Source organism: Phascolarctos cinereus, unplaced genomic scaffold (assembly GCF_003287225.1).
Source record: "Phascolarctos cinereus isolate Bilbo 61053 unplaced genomic scaffold, phaCin_HiC Scaffold_2;HRSCAF=192, whole genome shotgun sequence".
Taxonomy (NCBI): domain Eukaryota; kingdom Metazoa; phylum Chordata; class Mammalia; order Diprotodontia; family Phascolarctidae; genus Phascolarctos; species Phascolarctos cinereus.
Window position 1 is genome coordinate 37810720 of NW_027555625.1, and position 18809 is coordinate 37829528.

Genomic DNA, 18809 nt, shown 5'->3' on the forward strand with positions numbered 1-18809 from the left:
ACCTATGGAAGAAAACAAGCCTTTCCTAAGCCCCTACTATGTGCCAGGCACTGTGCTAAGTGATTTACAAATACAACAGTCACTGTCCAGGTCCCCACTGCCTGAAGGCCAGGGACCTTACATCTTTCACCTTCTCCAGGGTTTTATGGTATCTTTAAGGGGGGTTGTCTTTGTCTAAGTTCCCAGCCATTGACTCCAGCCACCAGTGATGGTATCACTTACAAGTCTAGAAGGGTTTTCTACACTCCAATTTCATTTAGCCATGAATAGTCAGTTTAGCTTTTCCAAAGAAATATTTACTTTAAAGATGTGTCAACAAATAAATGAATAGCACATAGAGCTCCATTTTCTCTCTCCCTCCTCCTTGTGCACACACACATACACACAGTCTCTCAGTCTCTGGGGAGGGCAGTAGCATCACAGTTTAGCTAAACTCCTATAGAGTACAGTCCCTAGTCCCTAATCCCCAATCCCACTTTGGTTTATATCCCTGCAGCCATGGCATCTGAGGTTTTCCTTGCCAGGTTGGCAGGCTGCCACACCCTGGCTGAGATCCTGGACATTTAGACACCATGAGTTGAACTCCTGATCCAGTAGAGATCACCTCCTGCCCTGAAAATGAGGACAAATGACTGAAGATCAGTGCCCCAGGCCTGAGGGAAAAAGAGCTGAGGAAGGAAGGAATCCTCCTTCCCTTTCAGCACTTCAGCTCATGGCACGTGATCATGGGTGAGCTGGGGGGACCTCTGCCTACTGATCTGCATCTGCAAAGAGCTGCAACAGGGAAGAAAGCAATTGTCCAGTGTGGCCTCTTTCAAGCTGCAGCACTTTCCTAGCAGGCAGGGAATTCAGGAGGCTGCTCCCACTTTTCGTGACAGGGAGCTGCAGATAGCAGGGTGCCCCCAGGTAGGCGATCTTGGCTTGTGCAAGGAAAGTTCTATTGTAGGAATATTCCTGTGTTTGATCCTCACAACAGCCCTGGGAGCTAAGAGTTATTATTATCTCCGTTTGACAGTGGAGGAGCCTGTCCTCCTGAGACAGACAGAGGTTAAGTGACTTGCCCAGGGTCACAATGTTAGTAACTGTGTGAGGGTGGATTTGAACTTGAGTCTTCCTGACTGCAGGCCCAATGTTTGAGCCATTGCACCAACTAGCTGCCTGCAGGCAATGAAAGTTGTGTCAAAGTGTCAGTGATAAACTCTACTGGAGGGAAGTATTTCCCCCACGGGGGAGGTCCTCAAGAAGAAGGGTTAGTATATGTGAGAGCCATTGTGAAAGTATGAGTGATAAGACCTGACAAGAAGTTGGTCATCTCAGGTGAGTGTGAGTGAGGAGTTGAGGATGACACTCAGGTTAGGACCCTGGTGACTGTAGAGATGGAGAGTTATAGGAAAGCTTGGGACAGAGAGGAAGAGGAGAGGGGTCATGATGGGTGCTTCTTCACCCAGGAGTTTCCTAGCCCAGTGAAATGACAGGTGCAACCATTCCATCATTTCATGAAAAATAAAATGAAAATAGGAATTAGTCATTCTCAGCATCTTCCTATGAGGCCTGAAAAACCTCCCCAAGACAAGCCAGACAATCTGTCTCTGTCCCAGCTGTGGGGGAAAAACTCAGCTGTTTTTTCATCCAAAGTACTTGATATCCCCTATTCCAATAAAAGTGTGTTTTGTTCCTGCATGATCAAACTGAGATTTGCCATCTAAAGTGTTCTTGTTTTTCAGATTATTGCCAATTGTATTATTGTTTCTAAGATTTCTCTGGTTTTTGCCAGAAGCTGCTAGGTCTTGTGTGATATTGAGCCATTCCTTGGGACTTGACATACTTTCTTTCTGGAGTTTTGCCACATTTTTTCTTTCATAAGGATGATAGGAGTTTTAGGCAGGATATTCCTGGGACTTTTTGCTTGTCCTGTAAATCTGAGTATAATCATGCTATATTGATGGTCTTTCAGTCAATATGCATCAGGTACCTGCTAAGCACCAGGCATCCAAATGGCTGATGCAAGGAGGAGGGGGGACTTGTTCTGCCTGGTACCAGAGCACAGAAATAGAAGTGAAGCATGAGAGGCAGCCTTTAGACTTAAATTAAGAACAGGTAATGAGAACCATTTAAAAGTGTAATTGATGATCCATTACTGGAGGTGGTAATAATAATAGAAAGAGGTAAGGTTTCTGTAGTGCTTACTAATGGCCAGGCACAGTGCCAAATGCTTTATCGTTATTATCTCATTAGGTCCTCACACGCACCTTAGCAGTTGGTGCTATTATGATTCCCATTTTACAGGTAAGAAAACTAAAACAAACAGAGATTAAATGACTTGCCCTATATGACACAGCTATTAAGTGTTTGAGGCTGGATTTGAACTCAGGTCTTCTTGACAAAATACCTGACTCTGTCTACTACCACCTAGCTCCCTAGATAGCCAGACTGCCTGCCCTGGAGGTCTTCAAGCAAAACTATAGAACACTTGTTGAGGATTTGGAAAGGGGTCCTTTGGTCAGGTATCAGTTAAAGAAACCCACCTTTGGGGTGTCATCTAATTTTTACATTTTGACACTCCATGATTTTTGGCTGGAAAAGAAATCAAGGTCAGAATTGGTCACAGCCACAGCATCTTCCTGTGAGTCCCTGAGGGAGCCCAGACAAGCTGCCCCTGACCCAGCTGAGGGGAAGGAGAAGCCCTTGGGCAGTGATGCCTCCCTCAGCTGCTGCCTGGGCAGGTTTTTGTTCAGAACTGTAGCACTGTGAGAGGATTGCTATAGTCCTGCTGACAGCAATTGACTGCAGCACCCTCAGCCTCCACACTGCTGATTGTGAGGGAGAAATCTGTCCCAGAGCCCCTGCCACTGAACCTTGAGGGGATCCCCTCGGGCAGGGTGGAAGCATGTTTAATGAGGAGCCTAGGAGCCTGGCCTGGTTTCTGTTGGTATCAGTGTAGGTCATTGCTAATGCCGTGACTGGCCGTGCAGGACATGGTCACTCTCTCTCCTGGTGATACAGACAGGGAGGCTGGAGACTGGGTCAGCTCAATGGCCCCTAGGGCTTCTGCAATCACAAACACAAGGTAAAGAGTGAGAAAATGCAAATCCATATTTATAGCAGGTGAAATCTCTTTGACAGTTTTGTGAGTTAAACCTTCCTGTGTTGGGCCCTGCCCCCATGATCACCAGTGAAGAGCCACGTTATCTCTCTGACCCTCAGGATCATACACATTCCAACTTCTGCCCAGAAGGACAAAAGGCAGGGCTGTCTCTGGTCTTCCTCACTCACCTGGGATCCAGAGCAACAGGAAAAGTAGGAGGAGAGCCTGGGACCCCATGTCCATGTGTCTGAGCTCTGAGCTGGCCAGCACCCTCCTCCCCAGCTGCCTTTTTATAGCTGCACTCCTCAGTAGCTTCAGGGGCTGGGAGTGAGCCATGCAAAACAGCTCAGGGAAGGAGGCTTCTGCCCCCAGAATAGGCCCCAGTGATCTCACCTCTTGGACAGCCCAGAACCCTGAGCTGTGTGAGTGCAGCATTCCCCTTCTGTGACCCTGGGTTGGGGGTGTCCCAGTGGTGTTAGATCTTACCATGTCACCACGAGCCTTGAAAACTTCAAACATGCCAAGAAAGCTCAGGACCAGACTGGGACAGGCCTGGAAGTGACTCACATATGTGTCCAGTGACCTCAGTCTAGTTACCCTCCATTCTAGTCTGAAAGACCCACCTGTTTCTCATGACTGTTATTCTACTCCCCACTGGTTCATAGTGATTGCTATGACTGATCATCAGGGAGGAATTTATAGGCATTAGAGTCAATACAACAGAAGGGAGTCATTTCATTGTGTTTATGAAATATTGCTGGATTGTTTCACCCATCTGCACAATTACCATAGCTCCTGAAGAAAATCCTGCTACCAAAGTCCTTGGCATTGGCAAATGGTTCCTCAGAAACTGATGTGGTTTGATTGAAAGAAATTAGATTAAGGAAAATTAATTATCATCATTTTCCTCCTGTACACTGAGGACTATGAGGCCTTTCCACCCAACTGGCAACAGAAATCTTCAATATGGGACATCTCCTCCTATTGCAGTGTGAGCTACCAGAGTGCAGGGGCCATTTTACAGCTCTGCTTAGGTCTCCAGCTCTTAGCACCATGTTTCATCCATCCTAACTACCTAATCAGTATTTTTTAATTCATTAATTTATTCATTCATTAAAAGGGTACTACAAGAAGCCATGCTTTGGATGGGCTCCTCTAAACTAGGGAATGCTCAGTTTTCTTCTCTTTGACTCTACACAGATGATCTGGGAACTTTGGAAAATGAATTCCCATGCAAATGGGACAGAGAGAGAAGCAGATTAAGGAAAAAACCAGCTCAAGACAATATTTGACAGTGTCCAGAGGCTATTTAGGGACAAAGTTGATGGAGAGAAGATGGAAGCGGAAGAGGAGGAGGAGGAGGAAGAGGAATTAGATATGAGACCCCTCATTTTAGAGATGAGGAAACTGACAAGATAAGAAATTTGCCCAAAGTCCAGTAAGTGGCTGTGCTAGTGGTTCAAATCCAGTTCTTTTACCTTCAAATTCCCTCCCCCCTTTTTCCACTGCCCCACCCTGGAGATGGAATGCCATGTTTAGGACATTGCACCTAGACTAGCTTGACTAGAATGTAGAATTCATAAAGGAGAGTAATGGGCAATAATCCTTGATTAATAGTTTAGAACCAGTTTGTATAAAAACCAAAGAAATGGGCGTCTTGGTGGGGAGCGAGGAATGGTTATGGAGAAAGGAAGGAGGGGAGAGGAGGTAGAATACATAGTTTTTTAAAAACTGAACTTCATTGACAACTTTTGTTTCTGTAACACTGAAGTTCTTAGGTAGTCTTTAGGTTATGCTGGTGTGATTGTGATGCCAAGGAAAAGTGAGGAAGGGCCTAGCACAGGAGATTAATGAGATGAAGGCAAGGGGGGTAGCATGGGATCAATCCCATTCATAAATCAGTTAACATGTGTGCTCAGCACTGGAGGTTCAAAATGAAGCTAAAGACCCCATTGTCCTGAAAGAGCTTTAATCAAACCCAGCGTGATGGTTCTTTCTCCTCTCACACTTAGGCAGGGTCTATGTGTGGGCAGGGATGAGTAAAGGATGTTATTTTTTCCAAAAAGGGTATACAACTATTTATAAGTTCTATACTATGAGTATTTTCTTACTTTGCTTTTTAAATGTTTTTGTTTTTACTTTAATATTAATTTAGTAACATATCCCAGCTTGTTCTTCTACTCAGTAAGACCCCTCTTACACAAAAACTAAAAAAAAGGGGGCAATGTTTTTAATTTGTTTTTCTTTTCAGCAAGAAGATCCATTCATATGGATCTATCCATAAATTCCATATTATGAATACTTTATTTTGAGCTAAATTTTTTCATATCTTTTCTTTTTAAATCAATTTATAAATTTATCTCTGGCTGTTCCTATATTCAGAGAACTATAACAAACATTAAAAAAATATAAAGCAGTGGGGAATAGTTCAGTAAAACCAACCAGTAAATCAGCAGAATATAACCTAAAGGGCAGAAGGTCCCATTCCTCAGCTCTTCTCCCGGGTCAAGCTTGGTCACTCCAGTGATGACGCATTCAGTTTTGTTGCGATGCTTTTCTTTTCACTTACATCACTGTAGTCCTTATATGTCTCATTTTCCTCATGGAGCTTAGAGAAACCAATGGAGAGCCACACGGCAGGAAAGAGCAAACAGAACAAAGACTTATTAAGAAAGGATAGATAAAGCAGATCACGCCAAATGTACGCTCAAAAAATATGGCAGGTGGCAAGAGAATGGTACAACAGTGGATGATCCATGTGCTTCACGTGTGGTGTCTTAGTGGTGTCTGTGGTCTGGACATCTTAGTGATGTCCAGAAAAATGAAGAAGGGTCCCACTGGTTTTGGGGGAGCCACTGCAGTGAATGTAGGAAGGACATGACAAAAGCTGTATCAGAGCACGGGCATGATGGCTGCCCTGTCACCTGCAGAGCTGGAAGGACCAGACTCCAGGGAGTGTTGGACAGACTCCAATGCTTTCATGGTGTTCTGCCTTAGTGAAACCAAATAAACAGTCAGACAAAACGATTCCCCAGAATAGCCATGCTTGAAATGTATGTCTCTGTGCTTTGTGTCCATTTCTTCTCTGTCAAGAGGAGGTAACCCACTTCTTCATAGGTCCCAGGGTGTTCTAGTCTTGTCCAGGTTAGAGCACCTCTGGAATAATGCTTTCCCTCCTGGTTGCCCCATTTTAGAATGGACTTAGGCTGGAGTCCAGCCAGAGCAAGGTAGCCTATATGGGGAAAGGACCAGAGGCCAAGAGAAGGAAGGTTGCCTGAAGGAAACAGGGAAGCTGTCACCATGGGGACAAGTAATAACTGCCTTCAAGCATTCATAGGGCTCTTAGGAGGAAGAGGGTGTGACTTGTTCTGCCTGATACCAAAGCAGAGAAATAGGAGTGAAGGGTGGAGGGGCAGAGAGGCAGACTTCAGACTTAAACTAAAGAAGAGACTCCAGTAATGAGAACCATTTAAAGTGTAATGGAAAATCCATTACTGGAGGTGGTGATAATAATAAAGAGAGGTAACATTTCTGCAGTGCTTACTAAGTGCCAGGCATAGTGCCAAACACTTTATCATTATTATCTCGTTAACTCCTCACCACAAACCTGTGCTGTTATGATCACCATTTTACAGGTAAGCAGAGTAGGACAAAATGAGGTTAAGTGACTTGCCGGACATGCCACAATCACAGTTATCTTCCTGTGAGACCTAGAAACCTCCCCCTGAGGGAGCCCAGACAAGCTGCCCCTGACCCAGCTGTTGGGGAAGGAGAAGCCCCTGGGCAGTGATGCCTCCCTCAGCTGCTGCCTGGGCAGGTTTTTGTTCAGAGCTGTAGCACTGTGAGAGGCCAGCTATAGCTCTGGTGACAGTAATAGACTGCAGCATCCTCAGCCTCCACACTGCTGATTGTGAGGGAGAAATCTGTCCCAGAGCCACTGCCACTGAACCTTGAGGGGACCCCATCGTGCAGGGTGGAAGCATATGTAATGAGGAGCCTAGGAGCCTGGCCTGGTTCCTGTTGGTACCAGTGTAGGCTGGTGCCAATGCTCTGACTGGCCTTGCAGGACATGGTCACTTTCTCTCCTGGAGACACAGGGAGGCTGGAGACTGGGTCAGCTCAATGGCCCCTCAGGCATCTGCAATCACAAACACAAGATAAAGAGTGAGAAAAAGCAAGTCCATTTTACAGCAGGAGAAATCTCTTAGGCAATTTTGTGAGTTAAACCTTGCTGTGCTGAGCCCTGCTCCCATGATCACCAGTGAAAAGCCACATTTTCTTTCTGACTCTCAGAATCACACACATTCTGACTTCTGCCCAGAGGGACAAAAGGCAGGGCTGTCTCTGGTCTTCCTCACTCACCTGGGATCCAGAGCAACAGGAAAAAGAGGAGGTGAGCCTGGGACCCCATGTCCATGTGCCTGAGCTCTGAGCTGCCCAGCATCTTCCCCCCCAGCTGCCTTTTTATAGCTGCTCTCCTCAGTAGCTTCAGGGGCTGGGAGTGAGCCATGCAAAACAGCTCAGGGAGGGAGGCTTCTGCCCATAAGACAGGCCCAGTGATCTCACCTCTTGGACAGCCCAGAACCCGAGCTGTGTGAGTGCAGCATTGGCCTTCTGGGACCCTGGCATGGGGGTATCCCAGTGGTGTTATATACAACCCTTTGCCCATCAGCCCTGAAAACCTCAAAGGTGCCAAGAAAGCTCAGGACCAGACTGGGACCAGCCTGGAAGTGATTCTCATTTGTGTCCAGTGTCTTTAATGGGATTACCCTACATTCTAGCCTGAAGCACCCGCCCATCACCCATGATTCTTATTTTGCTCCTCACTGGTTCACAGTGATTTCTATGACTATCTAATCAGCAGGAAGGAATTTGTAGGCATTAGGGTCATTACAGCAGAAGGGAGTCATTTCTTAGCCTTTGTTGGATATTTTCTCCCCTCTGCAGAATGACCACAGCCCCTGAAGAAAGTTCCAGCCACCAAAGTCCTTGGAAATGGTAAATGGTTCAGCTTCAGAAACTGATGTGATTGGATTGGAAGAAATTACATCAATGAAGAGGAATTACCATCAGTTTGCTGCCAAGCCTTTAGGACCGAGAGGCCTTTCCATCCAACTTGCAGCTAAAGTCTCAGTATGGCGCATCTCCCCTACTGCAGGGTAAGCTCCTGGAGAGCAGGGGCCATCTCCCAGCTCCACTTGACTCTCCAGCTCTTAGCATAGTGTTCTCCACCACAAATGCACAATCAGTATTTTTTAATTCACTAATTAATTAACTCATTAAAAGATCAGTATAAGAAAACAAGCTTTGGATGGGCCCTTATACACCAGGGAAAAAAAGTTTTTCTTCCCTATTGACTCTATACATGTTATCTGGGAAGGTTGGGTTATGCAGAGTAGCCAAAGGATCCTTTATAAAGCACCTAGGTGGGGCCACTGGGTGGCTCAGTGGATAGAGCAGCAACTTTGGAGTCATGAGGACCTGAGTTCAAACCTGACCTCAGCCATTTACTAGCTGTGTGGCTGTGCTACCCTGGGCAAGTCACTTAACTCTGACTGCTTCTCCCCCAAAATAAATAAATAAAATCCCCTACTAAGGCCACAGAAGTCACAATGTAGAATCTGATATGTTAGTGAAAGGAAACTTTGCTCCCCTAGACCATAATGTTACTCATCCTGCAGCAGCCTCTCCCCAGAGAGGCTCTATTCATGTTCCTCTGTGAGCCGCATCAAGAAAGCCCATGCTACATGAGGGGGATAGTCTCACTACATTCACACATACACACACAGGTAAGTTTATGCTATATACATATATATATATATATATATATATATATATATAGTCATTTTATATATTAAATATAGATAACATTTAAGCACTTGTGGTATATATCATATATTTACCTATGTATTTAGACATATATGTTTTAGGTATACATAGACACACACATATACACTTATGCACAGGCTGTAGTATATATATACAGGTCCCATATTTCTCTGTGTGTATATCCCTAGAAGTTACATATACCTGAAGGCCATCAAAGAGGTCATTGAGTTAAAGAGTTGTCATTCAGCCCAATCCCTTTGAATGGAAACTGACTTTCAGAAAGTCTCAGCCATGTTTGGAAGGTCCCCAGGTAAGATGCAGCCCTGCCCCCTGACTGGCTAGTGGCCCATCCCTTGCCCCAGGCCGCCCCTCCCCCTGGGCTCACATAGAAGGGATCCAGCCCCAGCTGAGCTTCTCTGACCTTTCCAGCTCTGAATGGACAATAACTGCTGATATTGATTTGTCCGTGTCTGAGAGGAAGGGAAGATGGCTCTGCCTTGATGACTGTGCCTACCTGAACCTTCAGCTCATTTGCTTGTTTTCCTCAGGGAGGAGCCTCATACATGTGCAGGGACCCCAGCAGTCATCACTGATGAACTGAAAGGAGGACTTTGGCAGGAGATGGGCCCAGGCTCGGCTCCTCTGGGGTGTACTGCTCTGCATCTCAGGTCAGAGACCAGGAAAGGTGAAAAAACCTCCTTCAGATGACAGGTTATATAACCAACTACTGGACATTTGGCAGCTTTTGGACTGTGTATGAGCAACACTGTGAGGAAGAGGATTTAGCCTGATTAGAGTTTTGCCAAACAAAGATGTTTCCTCCTCCTTAGTGTTCGGCCCAAGACAAAGCAGCCTGATCACATATGGACTGATGTATCGAGTTTCCATATATTCGTCTTTTCTCTGTGATTTCAGGTTCCCAGGGGGCTGTTGTGCTGCAGCCTCCTTGTCAGTGTCACCAGGACCCAGAGTCCACATCAAGTGTAAGGTCAGCTCAGATATTTCTCATGATTTTCAATGGTACCACCAGAAACCAGCAGCGACACCAAATCTCCTTATTCACAACTCAGCTGGCCTGGGACAGATGTCACCCTCTGCCTCAGCTGTGCCGAACCTGAGGTCACTGAAGGCAGGTCCATACCTCACCTCCCACAGCGCTCCAGGCCCAAACAGAACCCTCCCATGGGGCAGATCAGCATGGCTTGGCTGCCCCAGCTGGTTCCTCCTGCCCTGGCAGTTGAGCGGAGGGCCACATCTCTGCCTGGGTTCATGGGAAGGATTTCCTGAGGTCTGAAGGACACTGTGAGCCTGAGCCCATCCTGTCTTCTCTCAGAAACGAGGTCACTGCTTGTGATAGGTGAGTATAATGGAATAACATGAGGGCAAGAGAAATGAGGACGTGGACAATTTCAGAGGACACTGGGAAGGCCTCTGTGAACTGATGCAGACTGAGGTGAGCAGAGCTGGGAGAGCCGCTGAAACAAGGATAAGGATGTGACAGAAATAACTTGGAAAGCCTTTAGAACCGGGATCAAGGCCAGGGTGGACCACGAGTCCCAAAGAATGAACATGAAATGTCCTCACCTCCTCCCAGAGAAGGACATACATTTTCAGGTGTGGCAAATGTGGGAATTAGTTTCATCAGAATATAGGACTATATGTTGAGGGCTTTATTTCAATTTTAAAAATTTTGCTTAATAGGAATGGGGTGGGAGATACTGATTAATAAAAATGTATGTTAATTGAAAATAAAAATAATAAAATAGAAATGCATAAATATACAATATTTAACAGGATTGGATTCATTGTAAGATGTCCTTTGTCCCCCATCCCCCTTTCATTCAGTCTTTGTGGACCTTCTCAATTTCTTACTCTCACGGGAATTTAGGCACCTGCCCCAAAGGGTGTTTTCAGTTAAGGCTCTCAAAAATACCTGAGACAGACAAAAAGGTTCAGGAGGAGAAGCATTCAAAATGCATCTCTGGCCTCCCTCTAAAAGTCCTTCTCATCATGGCCTCCACTCTTACCAGAAAGCCAACCACCTGCCCCAAGTCCATGGGGATGCCAATCAAAGCTGGCAGTGGGAGTTTGGGAATTTGCCATAGGTGGCCCTTTCTCGTTTCTCTTGAAACCAGACCCAAGGGCTCCCCTGCACTCAGGGTTCCTCTCATCAGGCTGCCTGTGGGTTCACTAAGCCATGGAGTGTGTGTTCCTGAGTAGACAGATTTGAGGGACACTTCTCCGCCTTCTGTATTCTCCTGCATCTCTCCTGCTCTGGGGGCAATGCCCACTCTCCATGGCACAGTGCTCTTCAGGGGCAACTTCAGGATCAGTGAGGTTTCCTCATGCTTCTCAGTTCATGATAGGTTCCTGAGAAATGTAGAAAAATTACATTTGCCACAGTCTGGGTCTTTGGGAAGCTGGTAATTCCACCTCTTCAATTCTAATCTGGAATATTACGTTCAATTCTAGGTGCCCCGACTGAAAACAGTCATTGATAAACTAAAGTGTCAGAGGGAAAGGCACACAGAGTCAGCACTCAACGCTGGCCTACTGTGAGCAATCCACGGTGAGGGAGTTTGAGTCCATTTCACACGTGAATCAGCTGAAAAAATTGGGTACATTGATCTGGAGAAAAAAAGATTTTTTGTGCAGTGGGAGGAGGTCATGATAGCTCGGAGGTCATGATAGCTCTCTTAAGTATCTAATAGGATCTCGTGTGGAAGAGGGCTTGGGTTCATTCGGTTCAGTCCAGAGCATAGAGCAAGCAACAGTGGAAGGAAGTTGCCAAGAGACACACTGTGTCTGTCAACCTGAAAGTTTGGTGAAAGAAGGCAAACAAGTTAGGCAATACATGATGATATAGTTTATTCCCTTTTAGCTAGCGAATCATGTCAACATGGGAGCCAGAACATGATTCTGACTCCAAGATTAAGCAAAATGAGAGAGGTTTTATAATAGTTTAGAGTGATCAGACTCAGGATGTCTGTGTTACAAAACATACAGCCTCCATATGTTTGTTTAACATATAGCATGGGAAAGGAATTTTCTTAATTGAATAGGTTGTAAATACAATAAAATAGGAGAATGTAAAAGTGTCAATTGAAATTAGAGACCAAAATAAGAAGAGTCCCATTATTCAAGAGAGTGTCTGGTCCCAGACATGCTGGGCTTAGTGATAACGACCAGGAAGAATGCTGGTCAGTTCCATCTGGTCCCGGAATTTGCTGACACAGGAAGGGGTGTTTTTAGTTCACTCAGAGAGAAAAAGATTAATTCAGGTTTTTGGCCCTTATTGGGGCTCAATTGATCTTAAATGAGTACCATGTCTGACATCAGGACCCAAAAAAACAAAAGAAATTCCCTGATAGTTACAGTCAACATGGATGGAGGTACTGGGGTCCCTCCTTTGGAGGTCAGCCAGCAGAAGTTGACCGACCTCTTGTCAGACATATTACTGGGAGAATTTCTGCATGTATGTATGAGACAAGACAGCCACAGAGGTCCCTCACAGCACCAAGACTCTGTGATTCTGTGAGTCTGGGGCTCAGACAATTGAAATGACTGTCACAAGATCACACAGGCAGGAGGAACAGAATGAGGATGGGAAGCTATGGTCTCTAATTTCATATCCAATGTCCTTTTCTCTACCCCTGGCTGCCTATACTTAGCACCCAGAGAAACAAAGAAAGGTGCTTTAGGGCAGAGGTGTTAAACAAGAAACTGCTGGCTACACTCCTCAGTGGAATCAAATCAGGTTAAAATGTAATTGGGATATAATGTGGCTCAAATCCAGTTCCTTTAATTTCAAACCCCCTGATTTATCCACTGCCCCACACTGGAGGTGCAAAGCCAGGTATAGGACATTACTATTAGACCAACTTGACTTAGATTTAGAATTCATAAAGGGGAGTAATGTGCAATAATCCTTGATTAACAGGTTAGAACCAGGTGTGAAAATGCTCTTGGTGGGGAGTGGGGATGGGTGTGAAGGAAAGAAGGAGGGGGAGTATTTCACAAATAGATCTTTATCCACATCTTTTGTTTCTACAACACTTAAGTTCTTGCCTAGTCTCTATGTTACACTGGTGTGATTATGATGCTAAGAGGAAGTGAGGAAGGGCCTAGCACAGGAGATTAATGAGATGAACGTCTATGAGGACAGGACAAGAGGTGTAACATGGGATCATTCAATTCATACCTCAGTTATCATGTGGGAAGCACCTACTGTGTGCTAGGAATTGTGCTAAGCACTGGAGGTTCACAATGAGGCAAAAGAAGTGCTGCCTCAAGGAGCTTACAATCTAGTGGGGGAGATGACATGTAAATAAATCTACATAAAGCAAACTATAGAGCAGATGAACTGGAAATAGTTAGAGAGGGAAGGCACTAGAATTAAGAGGAAATAGAGAGGCTACTGGAATGTATTGAGTTGGGCGGTGAGGGGGGTGGTTATAAGATCAGATCTGCACTTTAGGAAAATCACTTTAGTGCCTGAATGGCAAGTAGACACGGCTGAGTCATCTACATGATTAGAGGGAACAGATCCCAGTGTGTATTTCACCCTGTCCTAAACACAGACAGCCACATCTTATGGCTCTGTGCTTTAGTCTATCCCAGTGTGCTGTGTTCTTCCCTTGGGCAAGTCATCCCTAGAAGAGTGGGTTTTTTTCCCAGTTTCAGGTGCCCCATGGTAGAGGGAACCAAGAAATGCTGGAAGTCAGCCAGAGAAACAGTCAGGATGGTGAAGGGATTAGAGGCCATGGTGGGTAAAGAAGATCACTGGAGGGAAGCAGAGATGCTTGGCCTGCAGAACATACATGGGGCACCAGGATGGAGTGGAGGGCGACCTTGAAGACTTCATAGATTTATCACACAATCGAGGTGTATGGCTTGTTCTGCTTGGCACCAGTGGCAGAAACTCCTGCAATGGGGAGAAGCTGAAGAGAGGCAGATTTAATACTTGAAGTAAGGACAAGGTATCTATGGAAGAAAATAAGTCTCTCCTAAGCCCCTACTATGTGCCAGGCACTGTGCTAAGTGATTTACAAATAGAACAGTCACTGCCCTTTACCCACTGATTGAAGACCAGGTATCTTACATAACTATCCTCTCTCCACTGCATCTCCTTGGTAGCTAGTGCTGCTGCCTTGGAGGTCTACAAGCAATGTCATTAACAATACTTATTGAGGATTTGGAAAGGGGAATCTTGGTCATGTATAGTTAGAGAAACCTAGGTTTGGGGTGTCATTGAATCATTGAGATTATGGCACTCTGTGATTCTTTTCTGGGAAATCAAGGTCAGAGAAACACAAACACAGCTTATGTATCTTCTGAGGCCTAGAAACCTCCCCCTGAGGGAGCCCAAACGAGCTGCCCCTGACCCAGCTGTTGGGGAAGGAGAAGCCCCTGGGCAGTGATGCCTCCCTCAGCTGCTGCCTGGGCAGGTTTTTGTTCAGAGCTGTAGCACTGTGAGAGGCCAGTTATAGTTGTGCTGACAGTAGTAGACTGCAGCATCCTCAGCCTCCACACTGCTGATTGTGAGGGAGTAATCTGTCCCAGAGCCACTGCCACTGAACCTCGAGGGGACCCCATCGTGCAGGGTGGAAGCACCTCTAATGAGGAGCCTAGGAGCCTGGCCTGGCTTCTGTTGGTACCAGTGTAGGTAATTGCTAATGCCCTGACTGGCCGTGCAGGACATGGTCACTCTCTCTCCTGTAGACACAGACAGGGAGGCTGGAGACTGGGTCAGCTCAATGGCCCCTTGGGCATCTGCAATCACAAAGACAAGGTAAAGAGTGAGAAAAAAAGCAAGTGTATATTTACAGCAGGAGAAATCTCTGGCCGTGTTGTGAGTTAAACCTTCCTGTTCTGGGCCTTGCCCCCATGATCACCAATGAAGTGCCACATTTTCTCTCTGACCCTCAGAATCACACACATTTTTACTTCTGCCCAGAAGGACAAAAGGCAGGGCTGTCTCTGCTCTTCCTCACTCACCTGGGATCCAGAGCAACAGGAAAAAAGGAGGTGAGCCTGGGACCCCATGTCCATGTGCCTGAGCTCTGAGCTGCCCAGCATCTTCCTCCCCAGCTGCCTTTTTATAGCTGCTCCTCAGTAGCTTCAGGGCTGGGGTGAGACATGCAAAACAGCTCAGGAGGGAGCTTCTGCCCGCAGGACAGGCCCCAGTGATCTCACCTCTTGGAATGTCCAGAACCTGGAGCTGTGTGAGTGCAGCATTGCCCTTCTGGGACCCTGGCATGGAGTTATCCCATTGGTGTTAGATCCTACCCTGTGCCCAAGCAGCCCTGAAAAACTCAAAGATGTCAAGAAAGCTCAGGACCCAACTGGGACCAGCCTTGAAGTTGGACAGACAAAGGTTAAGTGACTTGCTCAGGGTCAAAATTCTTATAACTGTCTAAGAATGCGTTTGAACTTGGGTCTTCCTGAGTACAGGCTTAATGTTTGAGCCATTGCACCAACTAGCTGCCTCCAGGCAATGATAGCTGTGTCAAAGTGCCAGTGATAAACTCTTACTGGAGGGAAGTATTTCACCCACAGGGGAGTTTCTCAAGAAGAAAGGTTAGCATATGTGAGAGTCATCTTCAAAGTATAAATGATAAGACTTGGCAACAAATTGGTCATCTCAGGTGCATGTGAGAGAGGAGTTGAGGATGACAATCAAATCAGAATCCTGGGTGATTGTACATTTGGAGAGTTACAGGAAAGCTGGAACAGAGAGGAGGATGAGAGTAGCGATGTCGGGTGCTTCTTCACCCAGGAGTTTGCTAGCCCAGTGAAATGACAGGTGCAGCCATTCCATCACTTCAGGGGAAAAATGAAAATAAGAATTAGCGTCAGCATCTTCCTCTGAGGCCTTGAAAACCTCCCCCAAAGACAAGCCAGACAATCTGTCTCTATCCCAGCTGTGGGGGAAAGACTCAGCTGTGTCTCTTCAGCCAAAGTACTTGATAACCCTCTATTTGAATAAAAATGAGTTTTTTTCTCTGTGTGATCAAACTCAGATTTGCCATCTAAGTATTCTGGTTTTTCAGATTATTGCCTTTTGGAATATTGTTTTCCAAGATTTCTCAGGTTTTTGCTAGAAGCTGCTAGGTCTTGTGTGATATTGAGCCATTCCTTGGACTTGAAATACTTTCCTTCTGGAGTTTTGTCACATTTTTTTCATATAGATGATATGACCTTTAGGCACAATATTCCTGGGGCTTTTTGCTTATCCTGTAGATCTGAGTATAATCATGCTATATTGTTGGTCTTTTAGTCAGTATCTATCAAGCACCTAGGCACTATGCTAAGCAATGGGAGTGCGAAAAGAGACAAAAGACAACGCCTGCCTTAAAGGAGCTTACAATCTAATGGGAGAGACAACAGGCAACCAAGATATGCAGACAAAGTATATTCAGATAAATAGGAAAGAATTAGCGGAGTGAAGGCACCAGAATGAAGAGATGTTGGGAAAGGCTTCCTGTGAAAGTTGGGATCTTAGCTAAAACATAAAGGAAATCAGTAAGTGGAAATGGGGAGGGAGAGTATTCCAGGCATGGGGGACACCCCAAAAATGTCCAGAGCCACTAGCTGGGATGTCTGGTTTGTGGGTCACCCCCCCAAGGGCCAGTGTCACTGGATTGAAAAGTATGTGTTGGAGTCAGGGTGAAAGAAGACTGGAAAGGCAGGAGGGGGCTAGGTGGTGAAAGGCTTTGATGCCAAACAGAAACATTTGTGTTTGACTCTGGAGGCAATAGGGAGTCCCTGGAATTTACTGAGTAGGAAAGATGACAGAGTAAGCCCTGAGTTTAAAGAAAAATCACTTTGTTGCCTGAATGGAGGATGGATTAGAGTGGGGAGAGAATGGAAGCAGGCAACCCCCCCCCCCTGCAGCCAATGCCACAATCCAGGCCTGAGGTGATGAGGCTGCAGCAGGGGGGCTGGCAGTGTCAGAGAGAGGAGGGGGCATATTCAAGAGATTCTGCAAAGAGGAAATTGATGGGTTTTAGCCACAGCTTAGATGTGGGGTAGGAGGAGGCAGTGAGAAATAATGAGGAGCCCAGGATGACTCCTAAATTAGTGCCTGAGGGATTTCTAAGAGAGGTGTTGCCCTCTACAGGATTGGGAAAAGTAGGGGAAGGGGCAGGTTGAGGGGGAAATTCAGCAAGTTGTGTTTTGGGAGTCTTGAGTTTGAGATGTGTACTGGACTTCCAGTTCTTGACGTCTGAAAGGCAATTGGAGATGCCAGATTGGAGGCTGACAGAGAGATGAGGGCAGGAAAGGGAGATTTGTGAATTGTCAGCAATGCAATAGGAATTAAATCCATGAGAGCTGAGCATTTCACCAAGTGAAGTAGTAGAGAGGGAGAAGAGAAGAGGACCAGGACAGAGCCCTGAGGGGCTCCTATGGTTAGAGGATCCAGCAAAGATGACAGAGAAAAGTCTGACCAGTACAATGACCAAGGCAATCATGGCTCCAAAGGACCACGATAAAGTGTGTTAGCGGCCTCCTGGCAGAGAAATGCCTGGCACAAGGAACAGAGACAGATTCTAGAACATAGCTACTGTGTGGATTGTTTGTGTTTGGTTATGTTTATTTCTCACAAGGTTTTGGTTTTTCTCTTTCATTCTTTCAGTTTTAATTGGTGGGGAAGGGAGGAAATGTCAGGGGGTAAGGGAGGTTAGCAGTAGTGCTGAAAAAAATGAGGTAAACATTTTTTTAAAAAATACACTCAAGAGAGCAGAAGGCATCTGGAAGGGAGTACAGAAGAGCAGGACATATAGAAAATGAAGTGTGTGGTTTATCACATACTTGTTTTCAAGCCAAGGTGTATGAAATGGAGATTCAGAGTTTGTAGAATGTATTTATTTTTGTGTTTTGTTGGTGTGTATGGAAACGGTCTTCTGATGTTTAAGTTCAGAATTCTTTTTTAAAGCATGGCCCTGTATATATGGAGACAAAGAGCTTCCATTCCTTTGAAATCTTCCTTTGTGAACCAGGCCTCACATGCAAAGAGGCTCACTCAGGTGCTGCTGGAATCATGAACACTTGCAGCTTCTAATCACATTTCTCTTCCAAACTCCCTCTAAATTTGTCCTGACAATCCCATTTCGTTCTTCTTCCTTAATATTTAGTCAGTGTCTATGTGTGTGTGTGGGTGAGAGACCGTGGGATGCCATTTTTTTCCAAAACAATTATGTACCTACTTATAAATTCTATAATATGACTACTTTGCTTTATAACTTTTTTATTTTTACTTTAAACTTTTTATATTAATTTACAAACATATCCCAGTCTGTTCTTCTATTCTCTAGGACCACTTTTAAAGCAAAAACTAAAAGAAAAGGGTCAGTGTTTTTCAATTTTTTTTCTCAGTGAGATAGATCCATCCATAAATTCCATATTATGACCACATTATTTTGACTTAATTTTTTATATCTTTTTTTACAATAATTTACAAATATATCTGTGCCTGCCTCCTACATTCAAAGGAGTATAACAAATACTAAAAAATAAGAAGTAGGGAGACACATTTCAGCAAAACCAACCAATAAATCAACACAATATAAAATGAGGGGAGGAAGGACCATTTTTTCCACTCCTTTCCCAGGTTAACCTTGGTCATTCCAGAATGAAGCATTCAGTGTTGTTGGGATGTTTGTGTTTTCATTTACATCACTGCAGTCCTTATGGGGGGTCTAGTTTTCCTCATGGTGCTTAGAGAAGCCAATGGAGAGGGACACGGCAGGGCAGAACCAACAGAAACAAGGAATTATTAAGGAGGGGGAGGATGAAGAGGATCATAGAAAATGTCGGCTGAAAAAATACGGCAGATGGCAAGAGAACGGGACAGCTGTTGGATGATCCATGTGCTGCACTGTGTCCTGGTGAT

At 45.3% G+C, this 18809-nt stretch overlaps 1 pseudogene and 1 gene segment (V, D, J or C); both read right to left on the reverse strand.

The window, feature by feature from the left end:
* Nucleotides 1–6895: 6895 nt before the first annotated feature.
* On the reverse strand, nt 6896–7537 carry LOC110203579 (immunoglobulin kappa variable 6D-21-like; annotated as a pseudogene). The gene is made up of 2 exons (XR_013484455.1): nt 7448–7537; nt 6896–7223 (listed from the first exon to the last, which is right to left on the reverse strand). The product of XR_013484455.1 is annotated as an immunoglobulin kappa variable 6D-21-like (transcript).
* Nucleotides 7538–14354: 6817 nt separating this feature from the next.
* LOC110203594 (immunoglobulin kappa variable 3-11-like) lies at nt 14355–14980 on the reverse strand. The segment is given in 2 exon segments: nt 14355–14686; nt 14912–14980. Coding segments are annotated over 2 exon segments (371 nt in total).
* Between the last annotated feature and the right edge of the window lie 3829 nt (nt 14981–18809).